This window comes from Henckelia pumila, chromosome 1 (assembly GCF_033568475.1).
Source record: "Henckelia pumila isolate YLH828 chromosome 1, ASM3356847v2, whole genome shotgun sequence".
In the NCBI taxonomy this organism is placed as follows: Eukaryota; Viridiplantae; Streptophyta; class Magnoliopsida; order Lamiales; family Gesneriaceae; genus Henckelia; species Henckelia pumila.
The window spans coordinates 913,823-929,956 of NC_133120.1; the positions used below are offsets into that span (position 1 = coordinate 913,823).

At 35.7% G+C, this 16,134-nt stretch overlaps 2 protein-coding genes across 2 annotated transcripts; both read left to right on the forward strand.

Moving 5' to 3' along the window:
• Nucleotides 1–7,400: 7,400 nt before the first annotated feature.
• On the forward strand, nucleotides 7,401–8,945 carry LOC140875901 (uncharacterized). The gene is made up of 3 exons (XM_073279735.1): nucleotides 7,401–8,039; nucleotides 8,288–8,428; nucleotides 8,547–8,945. The coding sequence occupies exons 1-3, from the start codon at nucleotides 7,401–7,403 to the stop codon at nucleotides 8,943–8,945; spliced, it is 1,179 nt and encodes a 392-aa protein (XP_073135836.1).
• Nucleotides 8,946–8,978: 33 nt separating this feature from the next.
• On the forward strand, nucleotides 8,979–9,700 carry LOC140875910 (uncharacterized). Its single transcript, XM_073279746.1, has 2 exons — nucleotides 8,979–9,388; nucleotides 9,475–9,700. Exons 1-2 carry the CDS (start codon nucleotides 8,979–8,981, stop codon nucleotides 9,698–9,700), a joined length of 636 nt encoding a protein of 211 aa, XP_073135847.1.
• The last annotated feature ends 6,434 nt before the right edge of the window (nucleotides 9,701–16,134 follow it).

Consider the following 16,134-nt stretch of genomic DNA (forward strand, 5'->3'; position numbering starts at 1 on the left):
ACCAACAACTAAATCAAGTTTAAAAAGTTTTTCTATGGTACTAGGACCAACATGACCTAGTCTTCTATGCCAAAGAATGTTGTCATCAACATTCAAGGATACAAGGCTTTTAATATTTGATAAAGATAAATTGTTTAAAGAAACCTTGTAAACATTTTCACTTCTATACCCTTTGAAATTTATGGATTTGTCAGTCGTGAGTGATATAGTGCAGTGTTGGGGAGTGAATTTGACTTCATAACCTCTATCGCACAATTGACTTATGCTTAGTAGATTATGCTTAAGCCCTTTCACTAGGAGTACATCATCAATCAAGCAAGAATTAGATATACCTATTGAGCTGATGCCTTCAATGACTCCTTTGCTGTTGTCTCCAAAGGTGACTGTTCCCTTCTCCTTAGGTTTGACTGATTGGAGTAGATCCTTGTTCCCCGTCATATGTCTAGAACATCCACTGTCTAGATACCATATGCTAGGGAGAACAGTTTTCCTAGTTCCCTAAAAAGAATTGTTTTGGTACCCTTTAGTTCTTTTGGGTCCACAATGTTAGAAAAGAGATATACAAAATAGACTTCTAAGAGTTCAGTCTCTCATAGCAATATCATCCCCACTTTCTAAGAGTGCTCCCAGTAGTAGGTAGGGCATATGGCCACTTTAAAAACCTATTTCCTTGGACAGAGCAACGTTCAACAGGGAGACCAGCCGCAAGTCAAGGCATTTTTAAGCCGGTCTATATTGAACTCCCTTAGATTGTGATCTCATAATGCCGACTAATGAGTTGTTAAGTACTCTTAGGCCTCCATTTCATATAGCTCTTTTGAACATATTGATATTTCAATGATCTGCATTTATGTCTAACATGACCAGATTTGCAACAATAAGAACAAGTAGGGGGTGATCTCATCTTAGCCTAAGCTATTAGACTAGCAAAGTCTATAGACTTCTTACCATAGCCTATTCCTCCCTTATCAAAGCTACATTTCTGCATGCTAAGTAGGTTGTTCAATTTATTGCTACTCACATTGAATTTATCGAATGATTTTTCTAAGTGATCTAGGTCATCCTTAAGTCTAAGATTATCATGCTCCTTAGTTTCTAATTCCTTTTTAAGATTTTTATTCTCTTTTCTAAGAAACTTAACCATATCAAACATATCTTTATAAGCATGTAAGAGTTCATCGTAAGTAGGTACCTCGTCATCGTCGTCAGAGACGATGTCATCACTCTTAGCCATGAAGCAGAGGTTTGCTTCCTCGTCGTCGTCGTCGCTATCACTCCAGGTAGCTAGTAGGGCTTTCTTCTTTCTTTTGTCCACTTTCTTCTTGAGTGGGCATTCATTGGCGTAGTGACCTTGTTGTTGACAGTTGTAGCAGGTCACTTCTCTCTCAGGTTTCTTGTCTTTCTTGAATTTGTTTCCTCGCATGAATTTCTTGAATTTTCTTGCGAGGAGAGCCATGTCATCATCGTCATCTTCTTCGACTTGTGTAGTCAAAGCTATCCCTTTGTGCTTGACATCTTCTTTCTTTGATTCTTTTCTCGTGGACATTTCTAACTCATGGGTTTTTAGGGTCCCATGTAGTTGATCAAGATCATAGGCGGCAGTGTCCCCTTTGTTGGATTCGATGATGGCGGTTCTCTTTGCATCCCATTCTTTTGGTAGGGCACGAAGAGCTCTCCTCCAAACTTGCTTGGTAGGATATTGTTCTCCCAATTGTGCTAACTCATTGATGATTTGAGTAAGCCTTCGGAACATGGTGTCAACATCTTCATTGGATTCCATCTCAAATGTTTCGTATTTGAGTTGGAGTAAGTCGATCTTTGTCTCTTTCACTTGGTTGGTGCCTTCGTGACATATCTCTAGCTTGTCCCATATCTCTTTAGCGGATGAGCACATCGATATCCGGTTGTACTCGTTCATATCTAAGGAACAATGCAAGATATTCATAGCTTTAGCATTTTGCGAAATTAATTTCATGTCCTCTTTTGAAAAGTCATCCATTCCCTTAGGAATTTCAACCCCATCAACTATTTTCATAGGTGTATAGGGACCTTTCACCGTCACTTTCCATAGGTCATAGTCTACGGATTGGATATATAGGAACATACGATTTTTCCAATACCCGTAGTTTATGCCATTAAAAAGAGGAGGACGATTAGTAGATTGCCCTTGAGCATAATCACTCGCTAGGTTTGCCATAAAAAGGATTTGAAAAGTATTTTCAAATGGCTCTGATACCACTTGTTAGAACCTAATGGGGGGGGGGGGATTTAGGTTCTATTGGCAACTTTAGCAATTTAAAGCGATTATGCAAGTACGCAAGCGGAAGACTTAAGCAATCAAATAATAAGTGCGGTAAATAAATGCGTAATGTAAATAAAGCAGTAAAAGGGATAAGAGATGTTTATGGAAGTTCGACGATAAATCGTCTACGTCTTCCCTTCTTGGTTAAGTCGATTAACCAAGGATCCACTAGCACTTCGAATGTCTTGGCCTTGATGGCTCCAAGGATAGCCTTACAACTTGACACGATCACCGCGCCGATATAACTCAACACTCTTGGCCTTAAGGGCTCCAAGGATAGCCTCAACACAACACTTGGCTTCACACTCAAGTGCTTACAACGATAGCACAACATACTTGGCTTCACACTCAAGTGTTTACAACAATAGCACAACCAACTCACAAACTATTTTTACAAACACTCTCAAATATATCACACAAACACTTTGATAGTGAGAAATTGCTTGCAAAGGAGAGAAGAGATGAGTTGGGATGTCTCCAAATGAACTTGGATGGCCTCTATTTATAGTTGGCAAAGCTTTAAATCTGATTTGAGTGCTTGGAGCGTGTGGTAAGAATTCAAGGAGTGACAAAAAGTGTTCGGCGCCGCTGCCATCTTTTTCCCAGCACTGAGCAGATTTTGTGGAAAACTCATATCTTCCAATCTAACCGTTGGATTGATCTGAAATTGGAACTGAAGCTTTAAAACATCCAGAACTTTCATTCCAAACTGTAGAGATTTGATTTGAATGAGTCAAACATTTCCAGTAATTTTCTGAAGTCACTTCATCATGTTTTCGAACCTGTTCTGTGCAACAAATATGAAAAATTCATATCTCCATATCCATCCATTGGATTGATCTGAAATTTGGACAGAGGTTGTAAAACATCCTGAATTTGAATCTGATTGGTGGAGAGGTGATTTGGATGTCTCAAAGAATCCCAGTTAATTTCTGAAGTTGAATCTTTATAATTTGCTTCATGTTCTGCAGAAATAAGTACTGTGCAATCTTTGTAGAAAAATCATAACTTCATATCTAGCCGTTGGATTGATATGAAATTTTGATATAAGTTTGAAAACATCCTGATATTGATTTTGATTGGTGGAGATTTGATTTAAATGCCTAGAAAATTCCCAGTAATTTTCGGAAGTTGCTGCTCCATACTTTGGCTTCTTCTTCTCTTTTTTTCATATCTCTTAACAATGTTCCATCCATTCAATGAGCAATAAAAGATTTTATAAATACATGTAGCTTCAAAATAACTTCCAACAATTTATTTGTCAATAAATTCTAATCTGCAAAATATCACTTTAAATGGTTAGTAACAATTAACCGAGTTTTGTAATCATCAAAACATAATATTATGAGACTTGTTAATGCATTAAAAACATTAATCTCATAACACGAGATTTGTATGCGTTTAAGGCGTAACATATATGATGAAAAAATAATATTTTTATGATTATGGTTATGATACAGTTTATGATTCAGCAGTTTTATTATGTGATGAAAATATTTCCATGCATGCTCATGTACATGTATATGTATTAGTAATTATGTGATGCATTATTTTTAACCTTGTTATAAAGGATTAGACATGTTGAGCCCCTAGGCTCACTACGCTTATATGGTGCAGGTGAGCATGATGACGTTTATGTAGCTCCTACCGGTGGTGAGGACTTATGAGCTCACGGAGCAGTGGACCCCGTGACCGTCGCAGCTATTTAGTTTATTATGTTGAATTTTGAAACATGTTTTATTTTATTATTGTTTCCGCATATGAGATTTTTCAGCAGCATTGTTTATTATTTTAAATTGATGCATGAAACATTTTTAAGGATTTATTTATTTAATATTTTTCAGGTTATTTAAGAAAAAATATGTTATTTTTATATACATATATGTATGGGCATGTATGTATAGTAGTATTATTTTTTTTAAAAAAATTCGCATTTATTAGTAGTAGGCGTTTCATTTTGTCACTGTCCGAAACAACTCTATTATATTATATTATATCGACGTCGGAACATACACGTTATATATGCAAAATTCCTATTATTAGATTAAATTCTTGCTTTATTAATGTTAGGATCTAATATCCAAAAACAATAAACTGTGTGTATATTTCCAGCGAAAAATAAAACACACAATTGTTGGATTTTTAATTTGATCTACAAGTAAGTTTCAGGAACAAATCGCACGAATAGTAACAAATCGCACGAATAGTAATTTGTTCCTTTTGCGGTCGTCGAAATATTACTAGAATATTTCTATCACGTTCACACCTTAAACCTTTGTAAGAATATTTGGTTTTTTTTAAGAATATTTGGTTGTGTGTATTGTGTGTCTATATTATTCATGTGTCTGACAACTAGGGACTAACTATATTTATAGGACACCAGTGTGGCCTGACTATAATTCTAATCCACAGGTGGATGCACTTTGATATATCAAATATTTTATATCAAAATAATATCTTATGAGATAATATTATTAATATATCTGATCTTTGAATTAATGTGGTATAATTAAAATATCAAACACATTAAAAAATCACAATAATATCCAAATAATTAATAATATAGATACATAGATAGGTTGTGTTATTTACGTTTCTTAAAATTAGATTGTGCAAACATATTCTATTTTTAGTTTTTAACAGTCACAAATTTATTAACATATATGAAATAGCCTCACACATTCACGAAGTACCATTTACAATGAAATATATATAGAGGATTTTTCAGCTGCCCAATCCCCGACCACTAAAACCCGGTACTGTCGTACCGAGTTTTAATTATTTTTTTATTTTTCGTATAACTAAAACATGGTATCGAATTTTAGTGGTCGGGTACGAGTTGGACATCATTGGTTGGGCAACTGAAAATTTATATATATATATATATATATATATATAGACACACACACACACACAAAATTTATTTTGATATGTTGCTCATGCATATCGTGCCCCCACCTCTATGTCCATCAATGATATGCCACTGAACTATTGGATGTGATTAATTGTACATCCAATTGTGACGTCCCATATTTTTTTTAGACATTTTTCTCAAGAATGTAGATGCGAAAAGGTGTGAGAAAATTTTTCAAATATAAAAGTGCAGGCATGCATCGCGTTTGCAAGTTCAACGACTAGATATTGAAATTAAAATCTAATGACTCTAAAGTGCATAAAAATATTTGAACAAAAGATGCAACCCTACAGTCAATAATCGGTTCCTATATGGGCACACCAAGAACTACTACTACTGAGCAAATCTGAATCGACAATTTAAAAACTTAAAAAAGCTGACAAAACATGAGTTTCAATAAAGTAGGGGCAGTCCAAAGGAAAATGAGGCCCGAGACCGAGATTAAAATAAGAGTTTCTTACATTAAATTAAAAAAAAGTTGATATTTACATTTCATTTTTGTTATTTGCACTCCATTTGTGAATAAATGTACACTCCATTCTTCACATGAATTTGAGTGTAGATAACACAAAATGAAGTGTAAATATGAACTTTCATTTACAAAATCAAATATAATCGAGCTATAGAAAATTATCTTCATATTTTGTGAATATAATTATGAAATTATCCAAAAACAAATAACATTGAACTATCAAAACTCACAATTTAAGTACTAATTTAATTTAAAAGAAGTTAATTTAGTCATTCAAAGATAAATTAAATAAAAATCCCAATTTTCAAAATTATGTTTCGAAATTCATACCTTCAATCCAGAAATTTTCAACTATGACATGAAATTAACTATAAATATTAAAATCTAATATTAAATCAAAATTAAATAGAACGAGTCATAAGTCAAATTTTAACGCTCACAGAGGCTGAGAATAAATTGGTCGAACATCAAGCTATAAAATACAAGGTTAATAACATCTATGATAAAGGAGAGGTGATCGACAAGGGGCGGAGCCACCCTACGGGCTAGGGTGGGCTCCAGTCCCACCTAATTTAAAAACAAAAATTAGCAGTTATTTATAATTTATAATATATGTGTAGCCCCATACCCATCCTTGTATTCCCTCTCTCATCCCGTTTTCTCCCACAAAAAAGTTCTGAAAAAAAAGTTTTGAAACCCTCCCATCTCTTTAATTAATCGATTCATAATATTTGGTTGCCAAAATTTATAATCGACCACATATTTGAAAAGCTCTCATTGCAAGTTATCTTTTGGCACTACTTTTGTGAGGAATTATTTTCCGCCCTATAGCACGAGTTTTAAAGACGTGACCCATATTTTGATTTAATTGTTCTATTTTTTGTTCTTCAATTACAACAATTAATCGAATGTTTTTAGATTATTTGATATTAATTAAGAAGTAATCTCTTGAAAAAAAAATTTAGATGGAACCATTGAGCCGATAGCTTATGTAGTTTGGTTAGGGATGAAATATTTGTTATTTTATCTTAATTAATATCAAATAATCTAAAAACATTCGATTAATTGTTGTAAAACCATTGAGCCGATAGCTTATGTAGTTTGGTTAGGGATGAAATATTTGTTATTTTATCTTTTTTTTTTCCTTTTGTTTTGAATTTGTATATATTGGTAGAAATTAAATGAAATACTTTTTTATCTTGTTTTTTTTCTTTTGTTCTAAAAGTAATGTAGTTTTTTAGTGGAATCTCTTTATTGTGTAAATTTAGACAGTGTTTAATCCACAAAAAAAAAAAAAGGCAGTAGTTGAAATAGAGTAGTAACATCATTTATTTTTATAATTGATGATTGAAATTAGATTTTTTTATGATCGAAATTTGGATTTTTTAACTCAGTTAAATTTTTTCTAACATTTGTTTGTGCTAGTTGACTATTGTGTAATCATGTATTAAATTAATTCTCACATTTTTTATATTTTTGTTATTTTGATAGATTATAAAGGAACTCAAATGAAGAAAAGAAAAACTATCGATTTATTTTTTAAGCCAAAAGAGCAGACATCGACAAGTAAGGAGCATTCTCCGTCCAGTATTGTCATCTCAAATCCCAGCGATCAACAACCTAACAAATCTCCTAGAATTGATATTGATGTGAGTACTCTTGAACTTGATCCGGCATTACGTACTCCGATATGAAAATATCCTGTTAATCAAATGGATGAAATCAGACGAGCTTATATCAAGATGGGGCCATATCAGCCTATTAAGAATGAGTATCCACCGACCAAATTTGGAAGTCAAAATCGACGGTTCCAAAGTCATTGGTTTAAGAAATTTACTTGGTTAGAGTATTCTCCTTCGAAAGATGCTGCATTTTGTTTTCCGTGTTTCTTGTTTGAACATAAAAATCCTCGCAATTCTACATTTACGATAGATGGATTCAAATATTGGAAGCGAGTTAATGATGGGGATAGATGCACATTTTTTATGCATATAGGAAGCAATACTTCACCCCATAACAAGGCTGTGGAATATCTTAATAATTTGATGAATATACCTTGTCATATTGAAAAAGTGATAAATGCACAATCTTCAGAAGAAAAGCAGAATAATAGATTACGTCTTACAGCAACTATTGAAAGCATTCAATGGCTCACTTTGCAAGCATGTGCACTTAGAGGGCATGACGAATCTCCAGCTTCTAAAAATCGTGGAAATTTTATAGAGATGATAAAATTTATGGGAAAAATGAATGAGAGTATTGGGGACATCGTCTTAGAGAAAGCTCCAAAGAATTCAAAGTATACTTCACCAGATATTCAGAAAGATATCTTGAATCTTATTTCCAACCAAGTGAGAACCAAGATTCGTAAATAAATCGGGGATGAAAAATTCTGCATTTTAGTTGATGAAGCAAGAGATGCATCTAACAAGGAGCATATGGCAGTTGTATTAAGATTTGTAGATAGTGATGGATTTTTAAGAGAGCGGTTCTTTTCCATTGTACATGTGACAGATACAACTGCTGCAACACTTGAGAAAAAGAAATATCTGATGCTCTTGGTCGTTATGAATTGAATATCCACAACATGCGGGGACAGGGATATGATGGAGCTAGCAATATGTGCGGTTCTTGGAATGGATTACAAGCTCTTTTCTTGAGAGATTGTCCATGTGCATATTATGTACATTGTTTCGCTCATCGGCTCCAACTAGCATTAACTGCAGCTGCTGATAAAGAGGTACCCATTTGGTTATTCTTTTCAAAATTGAATTCCATTTGTAATCTCATCAATGCATCTCCTAAACGCCACGCTGAGTTACATTCTGCTCAAAGAATTGAAGTTGCGCATATGGTAGCTACTGGTGAACGTGATACTGGTAGAGGATGTAATCAAATTGGAAATTTATTGCGGCCTGGAAAGACTCGTTGGAGTTCTAATTTTGACTCACTTTTGTAGCATGATTGATATGTATAGCTCTGTCACTATTGTGTTAGAAAACATGGTGAATGATGGGGCTTCTAATTCTATCCGTGGTGAAGCTAGTGGTTTGTTGACTGCGATGAAGTCTTTTGATTTTGTATTCATATTACACTTGATGCAGAAGATAATGGGGCTAACAAATCTGCTTTGTCGATCATTGCAAGAGAAATCTCTGGATATTTTAAGTGCAATGGATTGTGTTTCAACTACTAAAACTTTACTGCATACTTTGAGAGAAGAAGGATTTGTTATCCTTCTTAGTTATATGAAATAAGTTTGTGTCAAGCATGATATTGAGATACCAAACATGGAAGCTCGTTATATATCTGGTACGGGTCGTTCTTGTCAACAAAAAGATTCAATCACAGTTGAGCACCACTATCGATTTGATGTATTTACAACTGCAATAGATTTTCAAGTTGAAGAGCTTTATAATAGATTCAATGATGAGACAATTGAACTTCTTAAACTTAGTTGTGCTTTGGAACCTAAAGAAAACTTTAAGTTTCTTAATGTTGATCATGTTTATCGACTTGCTGAAAAATTCTACTCTCTTGATTTCGATGCACAAGATTTGCATCACTTGAGATTGCAATTGGATCACTATAAACTTGATGTTGTTGGCCATGAAAGATTTCAGAATTTATCATCTATTTCTGAATTGTGTCGAAGATTGGTTGAGATAAATAAGTCCGAAACCTACAATTTGATTGACAAGTTATTTTTTCATGTGTTATACTTTATATTTACATCATACATTGTTTGCTTATATATTAAATCTAATATGTTTAATTAATTGATAGGTTGATTCGTCTTGTTTTAACTCTCCCAGTTTCTACTGCAACAACAGAACCAGCATTTTCAGCTATGAAACTTGTTAAAAAAGCTCTTCGAAATAAGATGGAAGCAGAGTTCTTTGTAGATTCTATGGTAATCTACATTGAACGAGATTTGGTCGAAAAAATTGATAACGATTTAATCATTCTTGAGTTTGATTCTAAGAAGAATCGAAGAGCGCAACTCCAGTAGTGTTTTAGCTACGTGTTTTTGAAGGTATAAAATATTAAACATTTTTTTTGTATGTTTTCATAAAGTTAATATTTACATACTTTTTTAATTAATTATTTATTTTGTCAATACATTCAAGTACGGGACGGAGCCAGCCCCAGGTATTTTCGAATCTTGGCTCCGCCCCTGGTGATCGAGCAAATACTAACACTTAAACTCAGTATAAAAATCTTTCTATTACGCTCAAAATTATCGCAAGTGCACGACTCAAGTTATAGTAAAGTGTACTGAGTACGAATATCGTCCTCAGGGACTATGTCGACAATGATTTATTTATCTTATCTTTTCTACCCAAAGTATCGAAATTTTGATAATTGATTATAACTAAAATTTATAACTAATAAACTCAACTTGAGTAACTAGAATTAATGCAGATAACGAAAACAACTTTTCAAGATCGAAAAATATAATATGTAAAGATTTTGTTGGAATTTCAGTTCACCTTCCCCCTAATTGAACTGGACGATTGAATCTTACTTTAATACACATAAATTTGACAGAAATTCATGATGTATCAACACTCTCTCTCGAGTTTATTCCAATCTAACTCAAGTTAATGAAACAATTAAATCTCTTTAATTATTTATCATTACTGATTGCTTTGCGTTCTTTGAATTCCTACAACTTTCAACCTAGTGGTCTATGGTTATCAACATGTACTAAATATCATATCTCTATGCATATTTTAAGTCCATGGATTTTATCACTCGTCCTAATCATGAATCTATCTCTCGACAACAATTCACAACTTACGAATCTATGCTAAAGTTAGCTACTCCTCAACATAGAATAATAAACCATGATAAAATCAAATACTAGTATAAATCAAACTCAATTCGTCCACAAATTTCAATCACACATACGTGTTTCGGGGTTCGGATCCCCTAAATTCCCACAAAATATTGTTTAGCTACTACAACTCATAATAAAAATCAAACTACAAAAGTTTTCAACATAGAATTTCAAAGTTTGAAAGAGAAGAAAACTCAAAACAAGCCGAACAATCTTCCAACTCTTCACAGCCGCCGTCCCTCTTTCTTCTGCGTGTCGAACCCTTCTAAAGTCTGAAAATATTCCTTTTATATTGACACCAAGAGTACTTTCCTTTCAAAATATCCAAAATAATAATTTCCATAATTACGCGGGAGCGCCCGAGCGGTAGAAAAGATCCGCTCGGGCGTTGGTTTTTTGCCCACCTTACTGCCTTGATTCTTGAGCACGCGCGCGGGCGGTAGAAAATTACCACTCACGCGCTCACTTTTCTTTCTTGCTACTGTTTTATTCCTCGAGTGCGCAGCGGGCGGTAGAAAACTACCGCTCGGGCGCACCCCCCTGTGAACCACTGCTTTATTTTCTCAAATGCTGCTCTCGGGTGCACTCTGACTTTTCCAAAATAAATTCGTCTTTTTCTTGTTTTCCTGCTAAAAGACCACAAATATCAGAGGAGTGAACGAAATGCATGATAAAACACTAAACGCACAAAGATTAGATTAATCACAAACAAAATGACACGAAACAAAAATAAAACACAAAGAAACCGAGAATAAAACACGTAAAACTGACTCCTATCAACCTCCCCAAACTAACATTTTGCTCATCCTCGAGCAAAATAGGTGACAAACTGGAATGCAAACACAACACAAAACCAAAAACAAAACACAACAAGAATGGATAAACTCATATTTTTCAAGCCTCCGAAATTTCATTTCCCTGCATTAGAATTTAGTGTGCCCTTCAGATTTCATGTGAACGTGAGTGTGTGGATAGTGGCTCCAGTGTTATGCACCTCGAAGAGACTCAATCACTTGGGCTATAAGATCTAAATGACACATCAAGGTAAATATACCCCTTAAACACCCATTCTCTCAGTCATGTTCTCCAACTTTTCACCTCCTTTGGAATTTCCAAAAGAACTAGTTACCAATGAATGATTCATAGATATTAATTACGCACCACTGAATTTTATATCTATTGAATTTTTAATCCCATTTGGTCCGAAACTTAGCTATGATTTAGAGATTAGAATTTCAATTCTAAATCAAGCCCGGATGGAATTTAAAAATTTTTTTTTCATACCCCATTTAACCCGCCCTATAACTTTGATAGGATTAGGATTTTAATCCCCTCGTCTATAGCCCGGATGGAGTATCTTTGTTAAAATTTGATTTCTTTTTGCAAGACATCATTTTTTCATGCCATATTAAATCCGCAAACTTAGCTATGATTTAGGTATTAGAATTTCAATCACTAAATCAACCCCGGATGGAGCATTCAAAGAAATTTTTTTTTTACGAGTGCGCTATGAATCATTCACTTTTCCAAAATCATTAGTGCATTAGTAGAATCAACCGAAATCACAAAGTATTAACTCGAGTTCGAAAAACCCTTAGTGTCGTGCAATGATCTAGCCACTGAATTTTTTTCTTTCTTAGTGCACTTCACAGGTTGAACTATAGTGCAAATGAATGTTAACAATCAATCTAAAGGTCTATTATTTTAAGGCTATAATTAAAAATTTCTTCCTACACATCATCACTGGTTTTTATGAATTCATCCACATTACACGACAAAAAAAAAAAAAAAACAAAATGCATGAAAACATAAAAGACACCCTCCCCAAACTTAGAAACAAGCATGGTCCTCAATGCTAAAGAAACCACAAGGCAATCCTAAAAACACGGAGAATGAAAAACAGAACGAACAATGCAAAACACACAAAATAACAAAAACAAATAAAAACAAAACAAAAACTCCCCTGATCAGTGGTCCTCATCCTGGCCAGCTGGCTCTGCCTCTAAATCATCAGAAAGCTCACGGATGGGTGCAGCATATTGGAATCAAAACGGTGGTGGATACGGTGGTGGTGCTGGAAAATTCGCGGGATCCAAGCCAGCAGTGGCGCACAACCATCTCATCATAGCATGCATCGAGTTCATATAAGCAAATGTGACATTCTGGCACTCGTTCTGATGTTGGTACCAAGCAGATAGTTCATTAACCATCTCATTATTGGGGCGGCGAGCGGGTGGTGGTTTCGGGGCGTGCCTAGAAGATTGACCGGGTCCAGAACTCGCCCGCCCACACGATGTAAACTCCTGGAGTCTAAAAGTTTGCTTTGTCTTCAAAATTGAATCGTCCACATCCTGAATTGGATGTTTCCATTCTTTGTCATCTCGCGCTACAACTTCAGCTTGCACACAAAGTGCGAAAACAATAGACGGGAAGAATATGCCAATATTCGGTGAGCGGATGGACGTGTACAACTCCCTGTTGATGAGTTTTCCTATATTTATTGGCCAGTGTTTGTGTAAGGCAAACAACAACAACAACGCCCTGCTCATCACCACGTCGTGCATGTGGGACACCTGCATTATCCTGTGAGTTAGAAACGCATACCACAACGCCGGTTCCATCTTTAAAAACTTTTCTTTAAACGACAGAAATTTGACCGAGTCCATTCAAACGTTTTCATCATAGCACAGTTTAGCAGAGAATAGATTATAATCTGGTCTAGCCTTAAATGCTTGGAATTGGCTATCGTTGACCTCCGGTGTTTGCAATAAAGCATTAATAGTTTTAGTTTCGAAAGAAACGAACTTACCCCTCACAAAAGCTTTGTTATCGGTTCGTTAAGGGGCGTTAGCATAGAATTCCCTCACCAAAGGTACGACGGCCGCCGGAGGTTGGCGGCAGAACTCGGTCAATCCAGGCTCAGTGATGCCGAGGGAGATGGTGCGGTTCCCGGATAGATAGATTCCTCTCTCGGGGATCGGATTCTTATTGATATTTGCGGCTTCATATCGTGCTTTAGCCTCCATGGAGATGAACTTTCAGTCAATAATAGTGGAGGATGAAGAAGAAGCACGAGATGAAGCGATCTTTGCTCTCTTTGGTCCCATCTTGAGAAAAATTAGGGAAATAGGAGAGAAGTACCTGCGATTTGGAGGAGAATATATGAGAAAAAGGGATGAGATGAAAGGGCGTAGGGTTTTGTAAGAAGAAGAGGAAAGAAATAGATAAGAAAGGAAAGGGGATCGGGGTGCTTAAATTCTGGATCTGCGCGAGGCGCGCGCGCGGTAGAAAATGACCGCACGGGCGCACCCCTCTTTGGGCAAAAATTAAGAAAACAGAGAGTGCACGCGTGGGAGGTAGAAAACTACCGCGCGGGCCACCCTATTTGGAAAAAATTTGAAAACAGAGGGAACGAGCACGGGCGGCAAAAAATTACCGCTCGCGCGCACCCTAGTTTGAAACAAAAAGCTCGAAACAGAGAATGGGCGCTCGGGCGGTAATAAATTACCGCTCGAGTGCACCTAAAATTTTGAAAAAGAAACAGTACGAAAATTTCACTAACTAATAAAAAAAACTGAAAAATAAAAATTAAGTCTGACAGAACTAAACAAAAGAGAGTGAAGAAAGTAGTTCTCAATTTAAAGTCTAGAGCTTGACTTTTCTCCTCCCCAAACTAGTCTTGATCAGTCAGCGTGGTGGTGACTGGAATGGAATCAACGTCACCTCCCACACAATGTTTTAGCCTCTGAGCATTGACTGTGAAAGACTCATTTCTATCATCTTTTATCTCCATGGCCCCTGATGGATACACCCTGGTGATTTTGTAGGGTCCAGACCACCTAGACTTCAATTTTTCGGGAAAGAGCCTCAACCGGGAGTTAAATAACAAGACCGCGTCTCCTTCTTTGAATTCTCGATGGCGAATGCGTCTGTCATGTATCCTCTTAGTCCGCTCCTTGAACGATACCGCCATATCATATGCGTTGTCTCGAAATTCTTCCAATTGGTTAAGTTCTAGCAGTCTCTTCTCACCAGCAGTAGCAAATTCAAAGTTTAGTGTCTTAATGGCCCAATACGCTCTATGCTCTAACTCAATTGGCAAATGACATGCCTTACAAAACAACAGTCTATATGGTGAGGTGCCTATAGGAGTTTTGAAAGCTGTTCTATAGGCCCATAAAACATCATCAAGTCGAAGTGCCCAATATTTTCTGTTTGTAGTCACATTCTTTTCAAAAATTTGTTTGATTTTTCGATTGGACACTTCTACTTGGTCACTTGTTTGAGGATGATAGGGTGTAGAAACTTTGTACTTGACACCATAATTTTTCAAAATTTTTCAAAGAATTTGTTGCAAAAATGGGTGCCACCATCACTAATAATTGCACGGGGTGTACCAAACCGGTTAAAAATATTTTTCTTCAAATATTTTATGACCACCTGTGCATAATTAGTTGCAAAAGCTTCAGTCTCTACCCATTTAGAAACATAATCGACGGCGACCAAAATGTATTTTTTTGTAAAATAATTCGGAAATGGTCCCATAAAGTCGATTCCCCAAACATCAAATATCTCACACTCAATAATATTATTCAATGGCATTTCATGATGATTTGAGATATTACCTGTCCGCTGACATCTATCACACTCAATGACAAAAGACCGTGCATCTTTAAAAAGATTGGGCCAATAGAATCTACATTCAAGTACCTTAGTTGCCGCCTTGATTGGCCCAGCATGGCCACCTACCTCATGGTCATGACAATGACTGAAGATACTTTTCATCTCTCCTTCCGCCCCACATCTCCGGATCATAGAGTCAGCACAAATTTTAAACAAGAAAGGTTTTTCCCAAAAATAATGTTTTACATCTGACAGAAATTTTTTATTTTGATGAAAAGACAAGTTATGTGGGAGTGTGCCCGTGACCAAGTAATTTGCAAAATTAGCATACCAAGGGGAGTTTTCTATGGCAAACAACTTTTCATCAGGGAACCAATCATCTATGTCCTCAGTATCATTCTGTGCACAATCAGGAATGCATTCTAGTCTAGACAGGTGATCACCCACAACATTTTCTACTCCTTCTTATCCTTTATCTCTAAATCAAATTATTGTAAGAGTAGGATACACCTAATCAACCTAGGTTTTGCATCTTTTTTAGCCAATAGGTGTCTTATGGCAGAGTGATCAGTGTATACAATGATTTTCAAAAGTACAAGGTATGAATGGAATTTTTCAAGTGCAAAGACTACAGCTTGAAACTCCTTTTCAGTGGTGGCATAATTCAGTTGAGCTTCATTCAAGGTTTTGCTAGCATAGTAAATAGTACGGAATACCTTGTCTATTCGTTGGCCAAGTACCGCGCCAACAGCTGAGTCACTGACATCACACATGACCTCAAATGGAAGATCCCAATTCGATGAGGTCAGCACTGGTGCAGTCACCAATATTTCTCTCAGAGATTCAAATGCCTGTAAACAATGGGAATCAAAATTAAAAGGTGTATCTTTCATCAATAAAGAAGACAGAGGTTTTGCAATTTTTGAAAAATCTTTAATGAACCGCCGATAAAAACCGACATGGCCTAGAAAACTTCTGAC

What these genes read in the sequence shown, in the direction of transcription:
- LOC140875901 (XM_073279735.1), top strand. Translation starts at nt 7,401, where the DNA reads ATGGATGAAATCAGACGAGCTTATATCAAGATGGGGCCATATCAGCCT. An exon ending in TGAATCTTATTTCCAACCAA is followed by an intron (nt 8,040 to 8,287) that starts GTGAGAACCAAG and finishes ATGCGGGGACAG; the next exon opens with GGATATGATGGAGCTAGCAA. An exon ending in CTGCAGCTGCTGATAAAGAG is followed by an intron (nt 8,429 to 8,546) that starts GTACCCATTTGG and finishes CGCATATGGTAG; the next exon opens with CTACTGGTGAACGTGATACT.
- LOC140875910 (XM_073279746.1), top strand. Translation starts at nt 8,979, where the DNA reads ATGGAAGCTCGTTATATATCTGGTACGGGTCGTTCTTGTCAACAAAAA. An exon ending in ACCTACAATTTGATTGACAA is followed by an intron (nt 9,389 to 9,474) that starts GTTATTTTTTCA and finishes ATTAATTGATAG; the next exon opens with GTTGATTCGTCTTGTTTTAA.